At 38.1% G+C, this 26,417-nt stretch overlaps 1 protein-coding gene across 1 annotated transcript in view; it reads left to right on the forward strand.

Moving 5' to 3' along the window:
• The window catches only part of LOC108675467, a 39,263-nt gene extending 17,175 nt beyond the window's left edge, over positions 1-22,088 (forward strand). The window contains exons 15-30 of the mRNA XM_047880285.1: positions 660-777; positions 1,639-2,228; positions 2,609-2,710; positions 3,302-3,483; positions 4,174-4,332; positions 4,474-4,623; positions 6,059-6,217; positions 6,996-7,147; positions 8,532-8,624; positions 9,506-9,665; positions 10,659-10,828; positions 12,087-12,299; positions 13,170-13,352; positions 14,685-14,841; positions 16,426-19,437; positions 19,533-22,088. Of these exons, the coding sequence (XP_047736241.1) occupies positions 660-777; positions 1,639-2,228; positions 2,609-2,710; positions 3,302-3,483; positions 4,174-4,332; positions 4,474-4,623; positions 6,059-6,217; positions 6,996-7,147; positions 8,532-8,624; positions 9,506-9,665; positions 10,659-10,828; positions 12,087-12,299; positions 13,170-13,352; positions 14,685-14,841; positions 16,426-16,781 (2,944 nt within the window). The 3' untranslated portion in view covers positions 16,782-19,437; positions 19,533-22,088. The remainder of the gene's footprint in view (positions 1-659; positions 778-1,638; positions 2,229-2,608; positions 2,711-3,301; positions 3,484-4,173; positions 4,333-4,473; positions 4,624-6,058; positions 6,218-6,995; positions 7,148-8,531; positions 8,625-9,505; positions 9,666-10,658; positions 10,829-12,086; positions 12,300-13,169; positions 13,353-14,684; positions 14,842-16,425; positions 19,438-19,532) is intronic.
• Positions 22,089-26,417: the final 4,329 nt, after the last annotated feature.

Here is a 26,417-nt window from a genome sequence, read left to right on the forward strand (position 1 = left end):
TCTTCCGCACAACACAGACAGCGGTTGTAGCATTAATACGCCATTTTGCAGGGTCAAAATCAGGTTGATTCACACGATAACGGGAAGTGTATCATTAATTGAACAAAGTTTCATTAATTCTTTTGAGTGTAGGCAGACTTTTTGACGCAAATAAATTGTGATCAGAGCAAACCGACAGGATGATAGTAGTGACGGATGATGTTATTAACAAAATAATGATTGGTAAATTGTGTAATAGCTCAATATTGTTGTTATTTTCGCGCATTACTCTTAGTAATTATAGAAATGTGACATTAGTCATTGTCATGGTCACTACACGCTCGTCACGAGCTGTGTAGTGACCATGACAATGACCACATGGTCATTGTACTCGCACATCACACGTGTGTTATGACCATGACACTCACCACACTCCTCACCACGACATGTTGGGCTCACCACACACCCCACACGCTCACCCCACACACCCACCACACGCTCACCACTCACCCCACATACACCCCACGACGTGCTGTACTCACCCCACACGCTCACCACAACGTGCTGTGCTCACCCCACACGCTCACCACAACGTGCTGTGCTCACCCCACACGCTCACCACAACGTACTGTACACCCCACACTCCCCACACACACCCCACACACTCCCGACGTGTACAGGGGCGTGGAGGCATCCCTGCACCGCGTCAGGAAGTCGCTGGCCACGTCCTTCCACTCGATGCTCAAGCGCGACCCTGCCAGCGCTGACCGCGACCTCCCGCCCCGACCTCCTGCTGAGGTCTGGCTTGTGTTCCATGTATCTTTAATGTGTTCGTGTATATTTAGTGTGTTAGTGTATCTATAATGTATACGAGGTATCTATAAGCGCGACCCTGCCAGCGCCGACCGCGACCTCCCGCCCCGACCTCCTGCTGAGGTCTGGCTAGTGTTCCATGCCTGTACCTATCTTTAGTGTATCTTTAGTGTGTTCGTGTATCTTTAGTGTGTCCTTGTATCTTAAGTGTGTCTGTGTATCTTGAGTGTGTCCGTGTATCTTAAGTGTGTCAGTGTATCTTGAGTGTGTCTGTGTATCTTCAATGTATCCGTGTATCTTTAATGTACCCTTGTATCTTTAATGGATTTGAGGTATCTTTAATGTACCCTTGTATCTTTAATGTATTTGAGGTATCTTTGATGTAACTTTGTATCTTTAATGTATCAGTGTTTCCTTAATGTATCCGGGGTGCGTGTTGTGATGTATGCTATCTACTTAGAAGTCTCAAATAATGTATTATTTTCTTGCAAACTTTTGCATTTTTTTCATTTATCTCATCAGCAAGTGCGAGTTGAGAATGCCAGCGACCAATAATTATTATTTTGTTGCAAACTTTTGCATTATTTTTATTTATCTTATCAGCAAGTGCGAGTTGAGAGTGTCAGCGACCAATAATTATTATTTTCTTGCAAACTTTTACATTATTTTTATTTATTTCATCAGCAAGTGCGAGTCGAGAATGTCAGCGACCAATAATTATTATTTTCTTGCAAACGTTTACATTGTTTTTATTTATCTCATCAGCAAGTACGAGTCGAGAATGTCAGCGAACAATAATTATTATTTTCGTCGTAACTTTTGTATTATTTTTATTTATCTCATCAGCAAGTACGAGTCGAGAATGTCAGCGACTCGCCACTAGGCAAGACCTCATCGTCGCTGACCATGAGCTCTCATCGTCCTCGATCTCTGACGGTCTCTGCTGTCGGTGGGGATACCATGAGGAGGGAATTCCTGGCACGACAGCAGAAACCTGTTCCCCATACCCGAGGGGTTCTCACCCCCAACCAACTCAGCGTTAGCGATATCCCCACGCCTGGAAATATCCCTTTTCCTGTGGGAAAATCACCCGTGGGAAATTCATCCGTGGGAAAGTCTTCCGTGGGAAATTCATCCGTGGGAAAATCATCCGTAGGAAATTCACCCGTGGGAAAATCGACGCTTGGGGAAGAAAAATCTTTGTCGGGGAAATCAACTGTCGCTGCTGAGGGGAAACAAGTTTCATCTGGATTAAAAATTTCCCCAAATGCTACACCAGCCCCAACTGGAAATATGAAGCCGCCCCAAGTTCCCTCTCCAAGAATCTCGGTGTCTCCAGAAAGCTCCAAGGATTACCAGCTCAGGAGTTTGTCCCCAGAAATGGAGGCTCTGGAGTCGCTCCATGGGGCTAAGAAAGAACCCATCAAGATGTCCAGGTTAGCAAATTGTAATTAGTGAATAAAAATGTAACTGATATGAATGTTAAATAAATTGTAAAGAGTGAATTAAGTAAAGCTTATAGGAATATTAAATAAATTGCTATTTTTTAAATTAATTAGAACTAATATGAATATTAAATGCCTGTAATGAGGATGATGGGAATGAAACAATGAGCTTTGACATGAAAATTAATTTTTTTTCGTATGTAAGAAGTGAATTAAGTAAAGCTAATATGAATATTAAATAATTTGTACGGAATGAATTAAATAAAGCTAGTATGAAGTTTAAATGAATTATAAGGAGTAAATTGAGTAAAGATAATAAATAAATTGTAAGGAGTGAATTAAATAGAACTAATGAGAACATTGCATAACAGGAGAGTGGCTAAGGAAGTGTACGGAGGTTCAGCACCACACCAAGAAGACGAGGAGAAAGAAAACATTCCTGAGAACCGCATGACCAGGCCTAAGATGAACATGTCAGTAACATGTTTACTTTAGATTAAATTATGTAATTTAATTTTGATTATGTAACTTGGTATCTTCAATTATGATGTAATTCTGTCTAACAAGATTTTATGTTTACTTTCTTTAGATCAAATTATGTAATTTAATATTCATTAGTTTAGATTAAATTATGTGATTTAATATTCATTATGTAACTTGGTATCTTCAATTATGATGTAATTCTGCCTACCCGTTATAGTGTCACTCATTTAAGTAGTAGATATTTTACTAATTGCTAAAGTTTAATATGGAATAGAAATACTATTGATTTAAATGATGTGTTTTTGCATTGGTTTAAATAAGATCGCTTCGTCGCCCAAAAACAAAAGCAAAATTAACGTTGTTTGAATTGATTAATTGATGCATAAAAAACGTTGTTTGAATTAACTAATTAACGCACAATTAACGTTGTTTGAATTAACTAATTGACCCACCAATTAACGCTTAAATTAGCATATTGACTCACAATTAACGTTTGAATTACCCAATTAACGCACAATTAACGTTGATTGAATTATGTAAATTACGTTTAAATTAATAAATTAACGCTGTTTTTTCCGCAGTTTCCTGAAGGTGGGGTCGCCCACAGGGGGGCGGGTGACCCCTGACGAGGCTGCAAGTGGTGATGATGACGATGATGATGGCGGTGACGATGGTGGTGGTGGTGATGGTGCCCTCAAGCCTCCTTCATCACCCTCCTTCAGACACGCCATCCTGCAGCGGGTTATAACCCCACTCAAACCTGGTGGGTTTTGTCCCACTTTATGTGATGGTTTTTATCTTCAATTAAACATTTTATTTTCCCACATGCAATGACATTTTTATTTTTTGTTCAATTTCTCTCATATTGTATGAATTTTCTCTGAACTTGACTGTAGAAGACGTTGTTACTGTTGTTATACTCTACATTTATACATAAACAGTGAGAGGATTTATACATAATCAGCAGAATTAAGGGGGGCGTCTACCCTAAAGTTTTCGGATTTGGCTTTTCCGGTTTTTAGTCTCGTCTTAAAGCTGACATTCTGCCCTATCCAACGGTACCATTACCATCTCTGTACGTTGATTTATGCGTTCACGACAGATCATGAAAGGGGGGCGGGGAGGAAGAGTTCTTTCAGTAATTACATAGGAGCTAATTCGCTGCCCAGCACTACAAATACAGTGTTTTTGTGAGGTGTAGCTCAGTGTGCCTTCGGGCGTTGTACGGGGAGGTGCGCATGTAGTCTCTCCCACCATCCTTGAGTGGAATCAAGTTCCAGAAAAGTTTAGTTTGGTATCTATGCTACATTGAGCGCATATTGCAGTGCGCGCGGGACTTTGTCGCGCTCTCCTGAACATTCACACTTATTGTCACGGAAAACCTATCTCCTCCTAGAGTTTTGAAGCTACAGCGATGAGACATATACCGTTCGATTCGTAATTCATTGTCCAGACGAAGAGGTCGCCGACGACGACGACGACGAGGACGTGGCGGCGACGAAGGGCGCGCCGGTGCGCAGGACGTGGCAGGAGCTGCGCGTCGTCTGGATGAGGGCCGTGTTCCGGCAGATGCTGCTGACGAGGCTGGAGCAGGAGATACGAACACGTCGGGGTGAGTGGGGCGAGTGGGTACACCTTGGGGAGTGGGCATGTAAGCACCTTTCGTTAACCTGTAAGCACCTCTCATTAACCAGTCAAGGAATACTCATTAACCTGTAATCACCTCATCACTAATCCTAATCACCTGGAGCAGAGCTGGAGGAAGAGCTGGAGCTGCAGCGCGTGTGTCTGAGCTACGACGAGGAGCCGCTGGAGGAGGAGGCCGTCCACACCTGGCGCCTCGTGCTGTCCCGTCCACACGCCAGGCTCGACCAGTCCATACTCAGGGCCGGCGTCAGGCAGGGTCAGAGACTGGGGGGTCAGGGACTTGGGGGTCAGACCAGTCCATTCTCAGGGCCGGCGTCAGGCAGGGTCAGAGACTGATGATTTACAGGGTCAGAGACTGGAGGGGGGGTTCAGGGACTTGCGGGGTCAGACCCGTCTATACTCAGGGCGGGCGTCAGGCAGGGTTAGGGCCGGGGTCATAGACTGAGGCGGTCAGGGTCGGGGTCAGAGGGTCAGAGACTGGCGGGGTCAGGGCTGGGGTCAGAGACTGATGGGGTCAGAGACTGGTGGGATCAGGGCCGGGGTCAGAGACTGGCGGGGTCAGAGACTGGTGGGGTCAGGGCTGGGGTCAGAGACTGGTGGGGTCAGGGCCTGGGTCAGAGACTGGTGGGGTCAGGGCCGGGGTCAGAGACTGAGGCGGTCAGGGCCGGGGTCAGAGACTGAGGCGGCCAGGGCCGGGGTCAGAGACTGAGGCGGTCAGGGCCGGGGTCAGAGACTGGTGGGGTCAGGGCCGGGGTCAGAGACTGGTGGGGTCAGGGCCGGGGTCAGAGACTGAGGCGGTCAGGGCCGGGGTTAGAGACTGGTGGGGTCAATTCCGTGCATACTCAAGGCGAGCGTCAGGCAGGGTCAGAGACTGATGATTGACAGGGTCAGAAATTGGCAGCTCAGACTCTCACAACTGCATGTCATATTGTAACATCGCAGTCAACTCTTATTATTCGCTCAACTAAAACTCACTAGCAAACATCTCAGTATACTTCTCTTGTTCTCACCACTGTAAGTCTCTAAACATCTCAGTCAAAGCCTATGTCAACATCTCAGTTAATGGTCCCTCAACTGAAACTCTCGAGTTAAGATCTCAGTTGACTCAATAAAATTCGCCTTATCTTTTACTCGTATTACCATAGAGAAGTTTTAACGTGCTCCGTCTACGTTCTAGCCCGTTTTTACGTACGTTTCCAAAAGCCCAAATTCTCAGTGAAATGTTTGAACCCCATTATAACTCACGCATTGAATTTGCTATTGAACCATTTCAAAGTTCACGATTCCTCAATGTTCACTTGGTTTTATTGAAGAAGAAACAAATTGTTATCCTATTGCGTTATTGAGCTAAAATTGATCTGTATATTTTTATTGTTCTGTAGGGTTTGAAAACAATAAGCATTCAGACCAATTTACCTATTACACGGTTAGCCTGTGCCCATATAAACTAAAATTTACATTATTTCCCCACTGTACCAAAGTACCTAAATGCTAAAAATAACACTAATTTATATCGTGTGCTTTACATTCAACATTTTTACATTTACAGTCTACATTCACATTGTGCAGGAGTACCGATTTTCCTGACTGTACAGAAGTACCTAAATGCTTAAAATAACAGTAATATATATCATGTGCTTTACATTTACATTCAATATTTTTACATTTACATTTAGATTGTACATGTGCAGGAGTACCGAAGGCTCTGCGTGGCGACATCTGGCATCTGATGATGCTGCAGCCCCGCCCCTCGCTCCGCCTCCCCGTGGTGCCGCACTGTTTCCACAAGCCTTACCAGCACATGATACAGGGACTAACTTCCCAGCAACATGCCATACTCATCGACCTCGGTACATGGCCCAATACTTAGCATTGTTATCTGCTTATATGTTTAGGATCATAAAATACTTTAGCAGCACTGTTTCCACAAGCCTTACCAGCACATGATCCAGGGACTAACTTCCCAGCAGCACGCCATACTCATCGACCTCGGTACATGGCTCAGTACTTTGCATTGTTATTTGCTTCTGCGTTTAGGAACACGAAATACTTCATTTACGTTTCTTTAAAGTGCTTCATTTATGTCATTTGTTCTGTATATTTTTGTTTATTGTTATCAAATACTTCATTTGTGCTGCTTATTCTGTTTCTCTACAGTTGTTGTTAAGGAATACTTGATTCAGCCTGTGTCTATACACGAGGCCAATAGTACGGTATAAATTACTATGAGTAGCTCCTATAATAAGTTCTACGCCTTATTCACATTAACACATTAGCAGATGTATTAAAAGAGAGATGACACAAAATTTCACCATATTTATATAAAACGAAAACGCTTCGTAGTCAAGCTCCATCGTTATTTCGACAATCGTAGAATATAAGTACACTCAATTTGTAATCTAATAAGCAGATATTAAAACCTATACCATCAAATTAGAGTATCCGTAGTAATATGCATATATACCATTATGATATTTACGAATTTTATTCGTAACATAATAATGTGAATATTTATTAATAATGCAGATTTTAATAAAAAAAACACTTGTCGTAACATTATAATATTTATGAATGTTATTCATTACCTAATAATATGAATAATATCAATGATTCATTTGTGGTATGCAGGTCGCACGTTCCCCCAGCATCCGTACTTCACCCGCACACTGGGGCCAGGCCAGCTAGGCCTATTTAACCTCCTGAAGGCCTACTCTCTGCTGGACGAGGACGTAGGATACTGCCAGGGACTTAGCTTCGTCGCCGGCATCCTTCTTATGCACGTCAGTCCCTGCCTTCACACGTCATTGTTACACTCAGAGTAATACGCGGGTCTACACCCAGAATAATAAGTGGGCAGAGCTGGGCAGCGCTACTTTGAAATGTAGCGGCCGCTACCGCTACATCACTTTAAATGTAGCGCCGCTACCGCTACTGAAAATGTAGCGGCCGCTACATGTAGCGCACTACTGCCCACCTCTGTAAGTGGAGTCTACACCCAGAATAATAAGTGGGGTCTACACCCAGAATAATAAGTGGGTCTACACCCAGAATAATAAGTGGGGTCTACACCCAGAATAATAAGTGGGGTCTACACCCAGAATAATAAGTGGGGTCTACACCAAGAGGGTGTAGACCCAGAATAATACGTGGGTCTACACCCAGAGTAATAAGTGGGTCTACACACACCCAGAATAATACGAGGGTCTACACACAGAATAATACGAGGGTCTACACCCAGAATAATGAGTGGGTCTACACCCAGAATAATAAGTAGGTCTACACACACCCAGAATAATACGAGGGTCTACACACAGAATAATACGTGGGTCTACACCCAGAATAATAAGAGGGTCTACACATTCTCCAAAACACTATACAGAATTCATCGCTTAGGCTTGTCGAACCTCTGATAGGCTGTTTTTTAATTTTTAAAATGGCTAATTAAGAGTCGTTTAATGCATTAAAAGTTTTCCATGCAATTGAACTGTAAATATATTAACTGTAATTGCAGTATAATTATGTATATCAATGATTATAAATGAAACATCTAGCCTTATTCTCTTAAACCTTTTCTAGAATGTACTGTGTTTGCGTGTTAAGTGAATATATTTATAGGACAATTATAACTTAGAATAAAAATTTGTCCGTGAAAGCTCCTTAGTGCAATTGGATACTTTAATTGTAATTTAGTCTGCCGCCGTGTAGTCTTTATTAGAAGTACAGCAAGCATAAAGCTTTTTATATCTCATTATTTTATTCCTAGCATTTCTTTTCTTATTAGTTCTCATAATATTGTCTCTTTGTTTTTGCATCGCACCCCAAATTTTGTTCTTATTAGTTTGCATAGTAAATTACTACTCCTCTAGCCCATATTTACTCTATTAGTTCAAAGTAACTCCATTTACTCCACATTACTAACTCATTTAATCCATATTACTAACTCATTTACCCCCATATTACTAACTCATTTACTCCATCATTGTACTCATATAATTCATATTTACTCTATTAGTTCAAATTAACTCCATTTACTCCACATTACTAACTCATTTACTCCATATTAATAATTCATTTACCCCCATATTACTAACTCTTTTACTCCATCATAGTACTCATCTAACTCATATTTTAATTGAATTATATTGTGTCTGTACTAACTGCCAGGTTAACGAGGAGACGGCGTACGAGTTGCTCAAGCATCTCATGTACGTGGCGGGCGTACGGCGGCAGTTCAGGCAGGATCTCGACGGTCTTCAGGTGATTTATTACTTATATCTTTCGTCATATTATCCTTCCTAGTTGTAATTTTTACAGATTTTCTTCATATTTCATAACTCATCATAATTTATTACGCATTTTCTTCATATTTCCTTATGGTACTCTGATTATATGTTCCTGCTACATGTCTGACATTGTTACTTGTACTGCGATGGTAGATTTGCATACTCATCATAATTTATTTTACATTTTCTTCATATTTCCTTACTCATCATAATTTATTACACATTGTCTTCAGATTTCCTTACTCATTATAATTTATTACACACTTTCTTCATATTTCCTTACTAATCATAAATTATTATACATTTTCTTCATATTACCTTACTTATTAGAATTATTACTCATATCCCCAAACATAAATTATTACTCACTTTTATATTTAGCAGCTCTTAAATTTTTGCTATTTTTGCCACTTTTCATTTCTTCATATATCGGTCATCTTTAATTTCCTGATATTTCGTTCATTTTCAATATCCTACCAACTTTTAATTAATCGAAATTTTGCTGATATTTCTATGTATTAATACTTGGCTCACTCATAAAAGGCATTATATGCGAAACATGGCAGTTTTTTAATGGAGATTTTTTATGTGCACTGAATAAGTGAATATTGGCTAAATCGTCTTTGGCAGTTTTCATTGATAGTTTCTAGGGCGATTTTTCTTTAATTGTTAGAGTTTGATTGTTAATACTATTGACTGTGAGAAACTATAGAAAATTAGTGACTATTATGAATTAGTCCCTTCATTCCTGGTGCTGATGTACTAGCTGCCACATCACCATTGTACCCACATTTCTGGTACAAATGTACCAGATGACATTATACGTCACATTTCTGGCACAAATGTAAATTTCAGGTACAAATGTACCAGTTGTCGCGGTTGGTACACGACAAGTTAGTACGAGTGTACAACCACTTCGAGAGTAACGAGATCAGTCCTCAGCTGTACGCTGCGCCGTGGTTCCTCACTTTGTTCGCCTCAACCTTCCCGCTGCATTTTGTCGTGCGGCTCTACGGTGAGAAATATTATTATCTAATTCATTATAAATTAAAGAGATAAAGATATAATATAGAGATAAATATAGATATAATATAATGGTGTTCTTTGGCACGTTCACTAATCACCTCTGCCCCCCACAGATCTGCTGTTCCTGGAAAGCCTGCAGGCAGTGTCCCGCGTGATTTTTGTGCTCACTGCCATTTTCTTAATACTTTATTAGACGTTATACTTTAAAAGTTCATATGGTGTTAATGGAATGCCTTATATCTTCCTATTGTGTTAATGGAATAATTAATATATTCACATGGTGTTCATGGCCCTCACTAAGCCCCGCTGCCCCGTACTGTAAGATATTGCTTTTCTATGCACCTCTTATATGAATGGTAAATTAGTATGACCTGAGGGTGGTTCTATTGTAGCGGGATCCGAGGATATAGAGGAACAGCGTAAACTATTATATAATATACTTGTAGGATTATAGTTCGGCTTACAGTTTAGGATAATCTAAGCTCATAAGTTGGAGCTTTAACATTGATGTCTTCGGCGTCCAGTTAAAATGAATAAGTATAGACTGTATCTTCCACTCAAACGTTTAGCTAGCGTTACTGTCCTGTTTGACATGGACAGGAGCAAAGGTTATTCCGACGGCGGTCCTCGCCCAAGACTGATTATTATTTATTATTTATAATCGCTCGAGACCGAAGTTTATCGCTTGAGACAGAGCTTATATAGCTTCGCTATCCGACGTCACCAAGGGCGTGACTTGATGAACAGGGAAGGGCTAATAAGGAAATGTTTATGAACATATCGAAGTGAAGGAGATTATCTTTCAACAAGAAAGATATCAATGAGGAAATATCCAGGGACGAATGGTATCAACATTGTCACCTGATAGTACATGTTCATACGGTGTTCCCGCCCCCAGACCTGCTGTTCCTGGAGGGCCTGGAGGCAGTGTTCCGCGTCAGTTTAGTGCTCCATTGACTGACTTTGCACCGCTGTTCTCCAGACCTGCTGTTCCTGGAGGGTCTGGAGGCGGTGTTCCGCGTCAGTTTGGTTCTCCTGCGTCAGCACGAGGAGATGTTGCTGGCTTGTGACGGGTTCGAGGACATCATGCGCTACCTCAAGCAGGAGCTGCCGCGCGTCCCGCTAGAGAGCCTCCCGCTAATATTCGATCAAGTTAGTTGCTTAATATAAATATAATCTTTGTTAAGGGGAGCGTCTACCCAAATTTTATCTTGGTAATTTACTGATGGATCACTTTGAAACTTGGTACGTATATATAAAACAGAATTCTAAGACCTTTTTGTTCATGTGAATTTTTCGAAAAAATGAAAGAAAACGTGAAATTCTTAGAAAAGACCAAAAACGAGGTACCGTAGAAATCTATCTCCTCCTAGGATTTTCAAGTTACAACATCGAGACACATTTCATTTGATGCGTAAAGACCATATCTATAATTCATTGTACGCGTTTTTTAAATTATTTTTGTGGGTGTGGGACATTTTTCATAAATTTTTGGAAATTATTCGATTTTACCCCTCTACCACTCCCCTTTTTGCGCAATAAAATCCGAACTATTACGAAATTAGAAAAACGCGTAGCACGAACTGTAGATCTTTCTTTTGCGAATCGAATGGTATATCTATGTCTCATTGTTGTAGCTTTAAAATTATAGGAGGAGATAGGACAATAAGTTAACTTTTCGGTAGAGCCCGACAAAGTCGCGCGCGCCTCGAAATAGACTTTCAAGGGTGCAAGGTTGCAAGACTAGATGATACTGGAGCTCAATTTCTGTCAATAATGGTGCGAAAGACGGCATAAGAACCATCCCGTTATATACGACTGCAGGCGGATAACTGAAGCACAGCATGTTAAGATTAGCTATTTAATTGGACTCTTATTTAATTTTTTTCCGTATATTCGAGGGGAATTTATATGATAGGAGCTTTTTACGAGAGGGATCTTGATGCACGTTTTCAGCCCTAGTTTTCATTCCCGTGTGCGTTATTGCACAGCTGTTAAAAGGTTAAGTTGTTATGTAGGCTCTACCGATTCTATTTTATTTACATTATTTGACCTCAGCTCACTCTGCAATAACATGATAATTATAGCTCTAAATATTATAATAGTCTACCCGCCAGGCAAGTGAGAACAATAACGTTGATTACTAGTTAATTTTTTATTGCAACAACTTTTTTCAACGTTAGAAGCCTGGTTTAGATAACTTTATTTCAACAATAATTCCTGGTGAGGAACTTTCTACACATAAATTTAGTAATTATTTTCTCCAGGCAATTGATCTGAACCTGAGTGAAAAAATATAATATTTTCCCCAGGCATTCGAGCTGAACCTGAGTGAAGAATACTTTAAATTACAAAAATAAATTCTCCGTGAGGAACTTTCTACACATAAATAAGTAATTATTTTCTCCAGGCATTTGAGCTGAACTTGAGTGAAGAACTATCAGCGTACGAAGTAGAGTACCAAGTGCTGAGAGAGGAGCTGAGCGTGACGCCCCAGCGTCAGCACCACAGCGTCACCAAACTCAAGCAGGAGCGCCGCGCCCTTAAGAGGCAGAACCTCGACCTGGCCGAGCAGCTGCAGCAGGCGCAGGCGCAGAAACGGGCGCTCGAGTCGTCCAATCAGGTGCCAATTAAGTTTAGTGATCCAATCAGGTGCCTGCGTTATTAATTCGAGTTATCCAATCAGGTGCCTGCGTTATTTATTCGATTTATCCAATCAGGTGCCTGTGTTTATAGACTAAAGTCGTCCAATCAGGTGCCAATTAAGTCTAGTGATCCAATCAGGTGCCTGCGTTATTAATTCGAGTTATCCAATCAGGTGCCTGTGTTTATAGACTAAAGTCGTCCAATCAGGTGCCTGCTTTTATAGATTTTGGCGCGGTTTCCAGCAAAGTTTGCTTATCTTATAGAAAAGTTGGTTGGCTTTTCATTTTCGGGATGAAAATCGAGGTGTTTGGTGATGGTGATTATTAGTAACTTCGTATATACGCCTTTTTAATAAATACTTACTGAAACAAGTGTGTTTGAAAAAATTTCATATATTTATATATGAAAACAGAATATAATATAAGGATAATCCATATATTAAACTATAAATAATTCTGATATTTAACAACACACTACGCATGGAAAGGCAGCTATTACGACGAAAAAAATAATTCACATATTCTAATATTATTTATACTGATATAAATAATATTTACTATAAATCTGATATAAATAACATTTACTGTAAATATGATACAAATAATATATACTATAAATCTGATATAAATAACATTTACTAAAAATTGATATAAACAATATTTACTATAAATCTGATATAAATAACATTTACTATAAATACGATATAAATAACATTAACTATAAATACGATATAAATAACATTTATTATAAATCTGAAAAAATAATATATACTATAAATATGATATATATACATTAACATAAATACGATATAAATAGTGATATTTACCAACTTTAACCGTTGTTGCAGCTGCTGCAGCAGAGCCAGCACCACCTGGAGGTTCGTGTTCGCTTCCTGGAGGTGGAGCGCGGCAACCTGAAGCAGCTGGTGGAGCAGCTGTGGCGTAGTGGCGTCGCCACAAACCCTGACTTCGGCTCCGCTGTGGCACCTGGTCTCCAGCGCTACCTTCCTTGCCACTCAAACTCGCCACAGGTGACCAGTAGTGGCGGTCATTAGCCGCAGGTGACCAATAGTGGCGGCCATTAGCCACAGGTGACCACTAGTGGCGGCCAATAGCCGCAGGGGGCCACTAGTGGCGGCCAATAGCCGCAGGGGGCCACTAGTGGCGGTCATTAGCCACAGGTGACCACTAGTGGCGGCCATTAACCTTAGGTGACCACTAGTGGTGGTCATTAGCCACAGGTGACAACTAGTGGCAGCCATTAGCTACAGGTGACCGCTAGTGGCGGTCATTAGCTACAAGTGACCGTTAGTGGCGGCCATTAGCCATAGGTGACCACTAGTGGCGGCCATTAGCCACAGGTGACCACTAGTAGCGGCCATTAGCCACAGGTGTCACCGGCCAGAGCTACTACAAGCCAATCTAAACGTTAGGCTTGTAATTCACAATCAGGATCGAATGCTCACCGCTCATAGGCCAGGACAATATATGAATAAATTCCAGGCAACTGTGCTCATTCATCTAAATTCTAACCTACAATGCCGTTCACATCTCCTAGTCATCGTCAGTTAAAGCCGGTTCAGTGGCTGTGGTATATAATCACGACAAAGCACACTTAAAATAGTTTATTGAATCACTTTGTTTAAAATCAGTAAAACATGGTAAAGGGAAGCAGAAATTCCGACTAAAATGACTATTCTAAGAGACGTTCAAATTGGTTCAATTCCATTTACTATTGCACAGCATTAATGCCCGTAGTTAAGGTTAAAGTAATTCGCATAGGCGAACGATAGCAGGTTAGACTAAATAGTCACGGCACAACCACAGCTCCAGCGTTAAGCAAAGAATGCTTAGTTAACAGAGCTGAGCGGGTTCAGGTATGAACCTCACTGTAGGGCTGGCAGAACACGACTGACTACCTGACGCACAGACGCTCAGACCTGACCTGGTACTAGACAGTTCCAACTGCTATAGGTCTGACTCACATGTCACTGGCGCGGCTTCGCCAGACGTAATAAAATAATTTCGCCAGAATGAACAAAAATGCATATGAGAACACATGATCGCATCAATCGAATAAGGCACATTAGTGAACGATGTTCATCGTTCACACAGGTATTACCAGAGTCTATCACATAACCCATATAAACACACATATTTTTTTGCTCACATGACCTGTGTAAACCTAAATGCATTATAATTGAATTGCCCCGTGAATAATTAAATGCAATTATCCCTGCCGCCGCTAATTTAATATTTAATTTAATATTTTAATTTTAATATTTAAGTTTAATATATAATATTTAATTTTAATATTTTAATTTTAATATTTTATTTTAATATTTAATTACATTTCCCTGCAGCCGCTGGGTCGCAAGGAGCTCGCTAAGATCGAGTCTGAGAGCTGCAAGCCTCGCCCCGCCTCCGCCTCCGCCTGTGACCAGACGACGAGGTCGCCTGAGACGAGCGTGCACGTCAACGCTGCTACGCTGCTTGGCAGTAATGTTGCTAGTAAACCAGGTGAATGGTCATACTAGGTGGTATGTGACACTAGGTGGTATGTAAAACTAGGCATGTGAAACTAGGTGGTATGTGAAACTAGGTGTAGTCAGTGTAATAGTGACAGTAGATGATGAAACCAGGCAGGCCAGTGGGTCAATGATGACACTAGAAAATGGAAGTAGGCAATCCGGTTAATAGTGACACTAGAAATTAAAAGCAGGCGACCAGGTTAATAGTGAAAGTAGGATATAAAACCAGGCAATCTGGTTGATAGTGACACTGAGTGGTAATACCAGGCCATCAGAAGCTATTAAACTGAGTGTGGTATTATCAGCATCATCTTGAAACCAGGTACCACTCGGAATACGAAACATAAAAGTGGAAAAAAATTATTTAACTGAAATATGCTATTTTTAAAACTTTGTTTCAAAAAATCATAACCGTTGCCCAAGTCAGTCCTACTTTTCAGAAACGAACAATATAAAGCAATGACTGTTCATTATCTCAAGATATAAGTATTAAAATCACTTGGCTGCTTAAGTCGCAAATTTACCAGGAATTTAAAAGCAAAGAAAATAGTCAGAAATTTCACCACTTCTTATAAGAGAAAACGTTTCGGAGTCCAGCTCCATCGTCAGTTCAAAACCTAGAACACAGGTACAAGCAATTAGTAACCTAAAATTCACATTCAAACAATTCACCTAAACTTGAGGACATTAGAACTAAAATCGAAGATAACAGAAATAAAAATGAGATGACATGTAGAGAAAGTACTATCTATTTACAATTTATAGATCTCAAAATTTTATTGCTTGACTTAAACACGTAGATCATTACGGGGGGACTGACATTACAGGTAGATCATATCAGTCGCCCCCTCTGACAAAAAATATAACTTGGTACTCACTGCAGTGAGTGATAGAGCACGCCATTTCTCGTCGACGAAAACGTGAAGTCACGGACGGACAGACAGACAGACGGACGGACGGACGGACATGGCGAGCACAATAGCGCCTTTTTCCCCTAAAAGAGAAAATGCGCTAAAAAGAACAACGGTTATTGTTAATCATTTTAATTATTATCTATTATCTAATTATAATAATCGTTTTCAATAATTATTATTAATTATTTTCTTTTTTATCGGTAATACTGATAACATAACATAACATAGTGATCTCGGCGCTGCAGTGTAGGCCTGATGTGACCTGTTGCCGAATCTTTTCCTTTTCGTGCCTTGTTCACAGAAGATCTAATATCGTTTCATTTGACCGGATCTTTTCATGACTGACGATAGTTTGAAGTAGCTACTAGACTTCCACCGGGTTCGATATGATGCTAGGCATCTCAAATCTGAACATATATTTTTCCATAGCTTTATCTAGTCTGTTCTTGAACGCGTTCATACTTGGAGCGCCAACGATGTCATCGGGGAGGCTGTTCCACATGTCGGTGATTCGAAGCGAGAAGTCGGTGACTTCCACATGTCGGTGACTCGAAGCGAGAAGAAATGTTGGCGCGTGGAGAAGTTGCAGCGCAGTTTTTTTAGTCGATAATACTCATATATAATACTTAATATTATTATTATAAATTATCTCTGTTCAGGTGACCGACTTGCCTCCTCGGCCGCCAAACCATCAGAGACTCGCCAAAGTTCCTCGTCTCACCACAAATCCCTTTCACCAGACGCCGGTCCGCTCAGGTCCCACACTTCTCTCTCACCAACCAAGGCTAAAGGGGAGACCGACTCCATCTTTCCACCTTTCAACATCCACTCATACTTCACACGGGACAGTAACACCTCAACCACACGGGACAGTAACACCTCGACCACACGGGACAGTAACACGTCGACATCCACGGAGGATACAGGTCGTACCGCACCCCACAGACCTCGATCCTCAACCATGGATCACGGATCCATGCAGCGATTTGTGCGTGGTCTTACGCGCAACAACTGATGCAGTGATTTTGATCTTGACTTAGCTAATTCCAAGCAGTGGTTTCTGTCTCGGCTGTTGTGAAAGGGAGTTTTGTGGTTTTGGTTCATGGTGATAGTGAGGAAAAACTGGTGAGGTTTCTACCGTTTGCGAATTTCGCGAAAAGACGACATGGATTACGGTGGCTCTGGATTTTAAATAATTTTAAAAGCAAATTTATTAGGAATAATCAGTTTATTAGTACTAGTCTCGAGTTTAATTTAACACCAGAACTTTTTGACTCTGAATATGCCTTTTAGTCACATATTATGAAGGCTTTTTTAAGGCAGCAAAACTTGAAATTGTTAGGCAGCCAATAGTTATTTTCTATAGCAATATCAAAGAAATATAGTGCTGGGCCACAATCTAATCTTGTAGTATAAGAGAAAAACTATAACTTGAATAAAAAATATAAGCTATTCAGAATTAATACATAAAATGAGCTGAAAAGTTGAAGAAAAATCTCGTTAGTAGGCAGTAAATATGTCGAAAAGATTTACAATATTATGCACAAATTAGTAAATATGAGAATGAAATTTACGGGAATATTCATCTGTGGTAATTAGTCAAGTATACATTATAATATTGTTGATGTTGATTATGAAAAGTGTATTATTGTCAACTACAGATCTGATTTCTATGTATTATATTGATATTTTGTTCTCAAACGAATAATGCTCAGTTTGTTGTGGATCGTTGATCGATGTAATAATTGTTATGACTTTTTGGTAATGTGTGAAGCATAAAAATGTCCCAACAAAATATTATTTACTGGAACTTGAATAGAACAAATATAATGACGTGCCTTATACCTTTTACATGTACCTGCTCTGAGAGAATTGAAAGGAAGTATATTCTCGGTATCAATCACTACATGAAAAATGATCATAAGTTGCAATGCTTTGAACTTGATACGGAAATCGATGATAAGATATTCATACTCATGTAAATAAATCATAATTATACTCCAATTATTGCCACTTCGCTAGTCATTATATGGGAAAGATTACTTAAATCTTATCACAAGATAGCATCGAAATTATCTTGATGTGTGTTACAAAACTTAGCGTCAAAGTAGGATTAAAGTGCCCATTACAGATCGACTGGGACTTGTTTCTGTCTCAAATGAATTGTTGAAGTTTTTGATAAGGTAATTGTAGATAATAATAAAGTATAGATATATTTATCGTATAAAATGATTGGATATTAATTGACGAGAGAACGTAACGATATTGAGGAGAGGTTTACTAGAGAAAAGACAATCAGGCTGGAACTCTGTGCTTAGCGGCCATGAATATTATTCTTAACATTAATAAATATTTTCTTAGGTTTAATAAATATTATTCTGAATTTCAATTGAGGCGCTGTTTTTTTTTCAGTTGCTATGTACTAGCTCAGTCACAACCTGCTCAATTTCGTTGATATTTTTTAGAGGAATTTTTTTTTCGTCACTTTGGAAATGAATCTAAGAAGTCAGCGCACTTTGAGAACATTTTTCATCCTCTAATTTGAATTTATTAAATCTATACCAAGCAGCAAAATGCCTTAATTGCTAATTTCTTCCCATACTAGATTTCTTGTTCCGATCTATATTATAGTATATAAAAATATAATCACAAAAGATCTGCTCAGATGTTGTGTGATGAACCTCATTGTCCAGACACATTTCAAGTATATTGTCTACTTATTTCGACGTGATATCAGTTGTATTTCAATGAAGTGTGTTTAGTCTCTATAATTGCCAATGATGATTATTGTGAGAGAAGTATCACTTACTTTAAAATAATATTACCTCCATATTCGAAAGCTGTATTTACAGTACATATATGGATGCCGTATAAAAATGCATAATTCATAATAAGTTCTTCATTTTCTGGGGCTTTTTCTGTATCTTCAACCCGTTTGTTCAACAGCATTCATTGTCTCAAAGGAGTCGGTGTTACTATATCGTAATCGTATAGTGTAATATGTAATAATATGTATCATATCAGCACTCCTTTTATGTTTCGTAATGGCAGCCTTGTAATTAATTCATATGCTGCTCTCCTGGGAATCGTATAATATCAGATGGTTTTGTTGATAATGTGTAATATTTAATCGTTTTGTTGATGAATCTTAGTTTCGGTGTATTGGACTGATTTTTATACCACTAAAGAACGTCCCTCTAGTTAAATTTTCAGACGAAATTTCTTACTATCTGTTGAATTGTTTTTTCGTTTTCGTCTCTTTTTGGCCTGATTATGTTTGACGATTATTTCAGAATCTGGTTAATGTTATTGTCAGGATAGATTAAATGTAAGTCACTATTGTTATTTATGGGCGATTCATTAATCACCCATAATAATTATAATTATTGTCATTTTATAGTATCTTCATTGGATTGTTAACCAAATGAATGGTGCCTGTGAAAAACTGGACAGATGTTGAATGAACTCTTCAAATACGAAGCCTAAATTATCTTCATTTTATTGGTTATTAATATGCATTGTTATTATTATTATATTAATTATTAGCGATTTATTCTTCCAAAAGAAGTTCTTCTGATGCGTAATTTGGTGTTAAGTTGTTGTGGTGGCAGGTCAGTTGTAGTGGTGGCAAGTCAGTTGTAGTGGTGGCAGGTCAGTTGTGGTGGTGGCAGGTCTAGTGGTGGCATGTCAGTTGTGGTGGTGGCAGGTCATTTGTGGTGGTGGCAGGTCATTTGTAGTGGTGGCATGTCAGTTGTGGTGGTGGCAGGTCAGTTGTTGTGGTGGCAGATCGTAATGAATAACATCAGTCATATAAATAAAGACACATTTATATCAAACTATTTCGTAAGAGATCGGCAACTTTAATACGTTGTTCGCTTTCACGTGAAAGTACACCCAGAGAAATAAATGAAACTTGTCTAAATTGCGATGCACTTTTGCTCTTGAATATGTCATTCTGACTGAGTTTGCCCCGGCAAGAGATCGCCGTATAATTTGGACAATTACCCCTCAGTTTTTCTGAGTGTTGTAGTGAATGTGCTCTTAGATTGCCTTAGTTATTTTAACCACTGATTTTACCGTCTATATTTACTCATAATGACCAGTTTAGTTAATTTTTCCCTCTGTAGCGTGTAGATAGAATAGATTCTTAGCAGTAAAATTCGTTAATACGTACAGCTGCTTCCGATCAATGTGCCTAATTGTAATATTATAAGTTCAAATCTTTCTTCTGAATCTATTGTAGATCTGAACTCGCTTCTTGTAGATGATTAGTTGTTAATATATTGCAATACTTCAAAACAATTTCTGCCGTGAAAAAAAAAGAAATGTTATTTTATAATAAATGATTGATTTTGAATTTTATTTGTAAATTTTATTATTTATTTTCGAAAAGTTGTAACCAAAAGTTTGCATTGATGTGATGATATTTCAAGAGTTGCCATAAACGAAATATTTCATCGCACATATTTCATTTTATGCTAAGATATTTCGTTACTATTTTTCGGTGGTGTCTTTTTATTTCAGCTGCTTCTGGGCGTCTTGTTTCAGCTTAATAGCTTACATATGCTATATGTTGAGGTTTTTCATTATTTATTGTGAAATTTTGGTGCTCGGCATTTCTCTGCATTGTTGTACTTTTTGCCCGTCATTTGTTGTTCAGTTTCGTGTGGGTCGCTTCCCAATCTCATTTAGAACAGCCGTTATCTTGTCTTCTTATCTGGCCAATTAGCACAGCCGTTATCTTGTCTTCTTATCGGGCCAATTAGCACAGCCGTTATCTTGTCACAGCCGACATCTTGCCTCCCGTTAAAAGTAGAATCAATAACAAATATCTTTAAAACCGATTGCCACTTCACGTCTATCATCATGTGTTGACAAAACTCGGATTTGTAATTCGTTTGCTAAGCATTATTATCGCGGACAAGCTCTTTGTTTGCATTGTATTTTTTTTAGGTATGTCTTACCTTAGCCACATCGCGCACCAGATTCATATGATAAATACAGGTACGAGGCATGCCAGACATTATTTTTTTACAACAAACGAGTCTTTTGAAATTTTTATTTGTTCATAACAATGACTGCATAAAAAACGGCATATTAACGGCCTTGGAAAAAAGACACATCGAACTTGAAACGATTATTCTCTGCTTGCCTGCGTAGAATTTTATGACAAATTTTTTCGACTTGCGTAGAGAGTTTGTTTTAGTTTTAAACAGGCATTGTGTAAATGTGTAATGCTGTGTATTTACATGCAGACTTAAATGGGAAGACGGGTGTCTCAGTGTTTCAGGTAACTATTTGCAACAGACTTCGAAATTACATTTCATTTGATATTCTACATCATTGAAAGACTTTGTTTAAGAAACTATTATTGACTTTTTACGTAATATTATTATAGGTTCAGAATAGATTCACTCACATTATATCAAATTATAAATTAATTGGCCATAACTTTGTCTCTTATCTGAAACCTTGACGAATTTTTCACAATTTAATAAATTTTCAATCATGAATTCCGAACGCACAGCTTTTCATGTAGATATGTTGCCGATGTTACATTTTGTTCAGTTTGAGGTTTGAAAGGTCAGTTTTTCTAAGCTAAGATGATAGTTTTAGTTCATATAAATATGCTAGTAGCATTGTTCAAGGACTACATGATTGCTGTGAACCTACTTTGTATGATTTTCCGACTGATATAAAATCTACTATTCGCAGCCGTATTCAAATCGTACACTTTGAATAATGAAAGAATTTGTGATAGTAAATGCATGAAAAAAATTAGTATTGATGATTATATATATACACTGAAATAATAATATGACGAATTAATAATTCGATATGACACATTCACGTGTTGATTATGAACATTTAAACTGAACTTTCCACTCTACAAGTTCAATATTCACAAATGGCGTAAGAAAATTATAACTTCCTTCAATATTTATTTGGATAGCTAATCAAGTTACAGAGCATTTTAGCGTCTAAAATTATAATATATTTACATATTAACCATACAAATTGTTCGAGCAGCGCATTTCTCACGAAACTTTCTAAGTTGAACGAAGACTTATAATATAATCTACAGGAGACGCTCTCATGATATTGGCATTACAAAACGTCAAGTAAATACAATGTCAACTATACGAATTGTCCAGCAATTAAAAGACTTCACATAACAGCATTGCAAGCTAAGCTTTCTTAGTCAGTAAATGGCTATTTATTTTTAGCCAATTATTACAAATAAAGCTGCGCTAGTCCAAGTCCATGTCATCATCTTGAGCACATAAATATTCTCGCCATATTTCCACTGCGAATCAAATCAGAAAACACAGATTTAAGAAAAATATTAATTTATGTACACGGTAACAACGATCGAGTTTTTTTTCCCTCATTTGTAACAAAAAAGTCATGCAGCGCGTAAAAAGTTCCATCATTTGTTACAACCATCAACTTCCACGATTCCTCGCTCGTCAAGATTATTATAAATGCACCTTAAAACCTTGAGATACTTTCTGCCAATATGCAAGTCATATAAAAATGAACGTTTCCAATACCGCTGTAGTTTATCACAGTCAGCAAAAAATGTTTATATCAAGGGCTATGCCAAATAACCTTAAATATTGTTTTTATAAATATAAACCTAAAATAAAACCTCTCAAAATTCTCGATGGAGCTTCAATATTAAATCGTTAATTTGTCATCATAGTTCAAAACTAACGCAAAATTTGCTAATTAACGAAGTAAATACAGGAAAAAAATAGAGAACCGGCAAATAAAAAAATGACATGTTATTATTCGGTAGGATTGCATTAATGTGCTGGGTATCCAACATAGTATTTATTGATCTCGCACATTCACTGAGTTGTAGCATTAATAGTTGCGGTTGTAACAGTAATACTCATGGTCGCACCCTTGTGTCGACTGACCCGTAATTGTCATCAGATTTAACTCAATAAATACAACATTTAAGTACAATTTGTGAGGTTAATGGCGTCACAATAGATAATTATAAGCAAGGAATGAGACATAAATGAAGGGAATTTATCTAAGTAACTCATTTGAAGATCATATGGTATTTTATTTGATCGATTGTCAGCATGGTTTCCACGTTATTTTTCTGCCTTTGTTCGAAGCAACATTAAATATAAATGTTCAAATTATAGAAATGTTTGAGAAGGTTGCTTTTTATCAGGGCACAAACGTTGCCATTATTTCCTTGTTTCAAATCCCTTAGTACAAACCTTGTGATTTTTTAAGCACCGATGAAACGCGTGATTGAAGATATCAATCGTAAGAGTGGAGTTCAACTACACACATCAACTCGTCACTCTGAAAAATGATTAGGTAATATTGTCCAAATTAAGTCCCACTTAATTTTCGAGTGTTCTAGTAGATCATCAAATGCACGAAACGGAAAAATGGAACCTGAATGAAATTTGTCGATGTTGATTTTCATTACAAATTCCAACATTCTTATTACCTACGTTCAGTGAGTGGCCCGAAACGTTACATTGATATCAAGAATATTCATCGTATTGGCTTCGGAGGTTCAACAAATTTCTCGGTACATGAAAACTTTTTCGCTTGTTTCCACAAAATTATTAGGACTACGAACTAAGTTCACTTGTGAACACAACATTTCTGGCCGCATTCACGGACATAGAACCAGCAACCAGTAGACGTAAGTAATAACCAGCAGCCGTAAGTATTAACCAGCACATGTAAAAAGTGATCAGCAGGTTTAAGTAGTAACCAGCAGACGTAAGTAATAACCAACCGACGTAAGAAGTAACTATCATGCGCAAAAATTTACCATCATACGCTTAAAGTAACCGGCTGGCGTAAGCTTCCAGAAGAACGCGCGTATATTAACGACGCTTAAAACAAATCAAGATTACGACAACGTTTCATAGGCGTCAATGAATTGCACTTCGTTGGTACCGCGGGCTGAGGGTGGAGGTCATAATTAAAGTACTTAAAGTGCACGCTGAAATAAATAGCCTAACTAGGAGACTAGGACTTCAAAGTGTTCAGTGTAGAAAACATCGAACTAATACTCAAAGAAGCTGATAATCGAAAGACAAAACAAACTCCTAAACAAATAGAATAAAGGGCACTCTCGACGCTCGTTCAAACGCGAGAAAATTATACAGTTTCAAATGGCCTAAAAGCTTTACAAATTCGATTTAGAAGTGATGAAGTTGCTTGAAATTCGTCAAAAATAGAGTAAATAACCTGAAAAATTCTAACAACTACAGGAAGGAACACAGAAATCCTAAACTTAGAATAGAAATAATTTAATTTTCAAAAGCGCACGCGCTTCAAAAACACAATTTACTGACGGTTTAATCTTTATATTTGTAGCTGAAAATAGAATAATTGCCGACAATTTCAGCACTTAAAGTTAAATAATACTTACTGAATGGAAGGAAGAGTTTAACTAGAATTTTAAAACGTATCAACATGGTGTGAATTTCAAAATACGAAAGTCCAAAATTCTACAGTTCCAAAGTTTCCAACTTCGTATAACTTATTTCAGAACGAGGAACATCATCTTAATAAGAATAACAAAAAGTCGTTATATTCACACGTTTAGAAAGATAATTGTAAAATTATTTACGAGTATCACATTTCATTCATCTACTGGCAGGCGGTTCAAGCTGGAGATGAGAGTATATCAAATACCAAATACTTTACCCACGCCGGCGTGGCATAGTTAAACCAAAATAATTAAGAAACATGTCCTGCTCGTAGACAAAATACATCGAAGACAGGCTTAACATAACAATAATCAGTAGATTATAATTTAAGAGATCCAAAAGAAGCCTCATCCAGTGAACAAAACATTCGTAGGCATCTTGCTTTCCTACCTATAGTTTCAGTCACGCTAGCACTTCTCTTCTAGTTCAGTCCTAGTAATAGAACCATACTTGTAGTTCTGCACTGTGAAAATATAAATAGAAGAATGAAAAAATATAGCACATTTGTGGTTCTGCAATATAAATACAAATAAAAATAATGAGAAAATGGTAGATGTTACTTGTGGTTCATTACTATAAATAAGGAAAAAAAACAATAGGAAGTCTGAATTTCGCGATGAAGTCATGACTAGTCGCTTGGAATTATTTGGTTAGGTTACACAATTCAGAAATCAATCATCGCTATTCCCCGACATTTTGCTCGGCGCCCAAAAAGTACAAAAAAAAACAGGATTGCATATACGTTGGCACATGTTTAACATGAATGTCCATTCATTATGTACAACAAATAATTCACCAGAAACGCCAAGAAGAATAATTGGTCATATCCATACGTCACAATTTCCATTAAAAAACTTCCCCGCGCATTTTTTTAATCCAATCCAAGATTCAAGTGAATACAATACATCCAATACAAGATTTGAAAAAGGCGTATTTAGAGGAATTCGATTGCTGTGACCCACTTTCAGATCACATTAATTCAAGCAAAAGTTTTTTTTATGGAATCCAATCGTTCCAAGTCGCAATGTAAAATATTCAACACAAAATAAATTTATTATCATTTATTTATAAAACCCAGTTATTGGATTATATTAATTCAAGCAAAAGCTTTTTTATGGAATCCAATCGTTCCTAGTCGCAATGTGAAACATTAAAAAAAAAATAAATTTATTCCACTCAAATCTCTCTTCCTCTACATCGTTCGTTGGACAGAACCAACGCTCGAGAAGAAGAAAGTTTGAGGGCAAGCAATTAGCAGTTAAATTGAACAAAAAATATCCTCAGAAATTTAAATCATAAAAATCACACTTGCTGGGCATAAAAGTGCAAAGATTACTTGATTGCAACTTTACAATGAACTTGAAGACAAAAAAAGATGACATAGGAATTACTGTGCATAATTTAAGTCAACTTCTCTTCGAACATCACTAAAAAAATTGCTGGTCTTGCAATTCGAGTCTTCCAAGTTTTTTCCATTAGCATTTTTGTACAGAAAAACCTGCCTCTGACGAAATTGGACCCAATTGAGCTCTGCAGATTAAATGTAAAAAATATAAAATCAACAGAATAACGTCAGACTTCAGATAAATAAAAGCTTAGTACATTTGTTCGAGTAATTTGTTTTGAAAAATAAAGAAACTCTACTAGCTAAATTTCTCATTAGTTCAGAATTAAATTAATTCTAGTACAATACTTTAGGTACAATGAGTTATAAAGCATAGAATAAATATACAATAAAATATATACTTTTCCCCAGAGAGGAATATTGAAGAGGTACAAGTTTATCTTCCTCATCTTCGTCAGCAGAATATTCACTAATTTCATGATAAATGTTAGTTGTAATCATAGTTCTGCTCTCCTTCCCACTGACTTCCATAATAAATAGTTCCCCCTAAAATATATCACCGCACTTCAAAACTTCCTATAAGCCTGAGAATCTTTCCTCAGCAATTAACTTTATGAACATTAAGCAAGGACTACTACACACAGGACATGCATAGCCTATGTCCAGCCTCTGCTAGCAGAGGCGATCGCCTACACTATGAAAATGCTGTTGTTTTAGTGGCATCAACAAATGATATGCCCATAATTGTTTCATACAATAGTATTACAATGTGTGTAGTAGTCCTTGTCATTGTAATACTATTGTATGAAACAATTATGGGCATATC

Source organism: Hyalella azteca, unplaced genomic scaffold, assembly GCF_000764305.2.
Source record: "Hyalella azteca isolate HAZT.00-mixed unplaced genomic scaffold, Hazt_2.0.2 contig5114, whole genome shotgun sequence".
NCBI lineage: Eukaryota > Metazoa > Arthropoda > Malacostraca > Amphipoda > Hyalellidae > Hyalella > Hyalella azteca.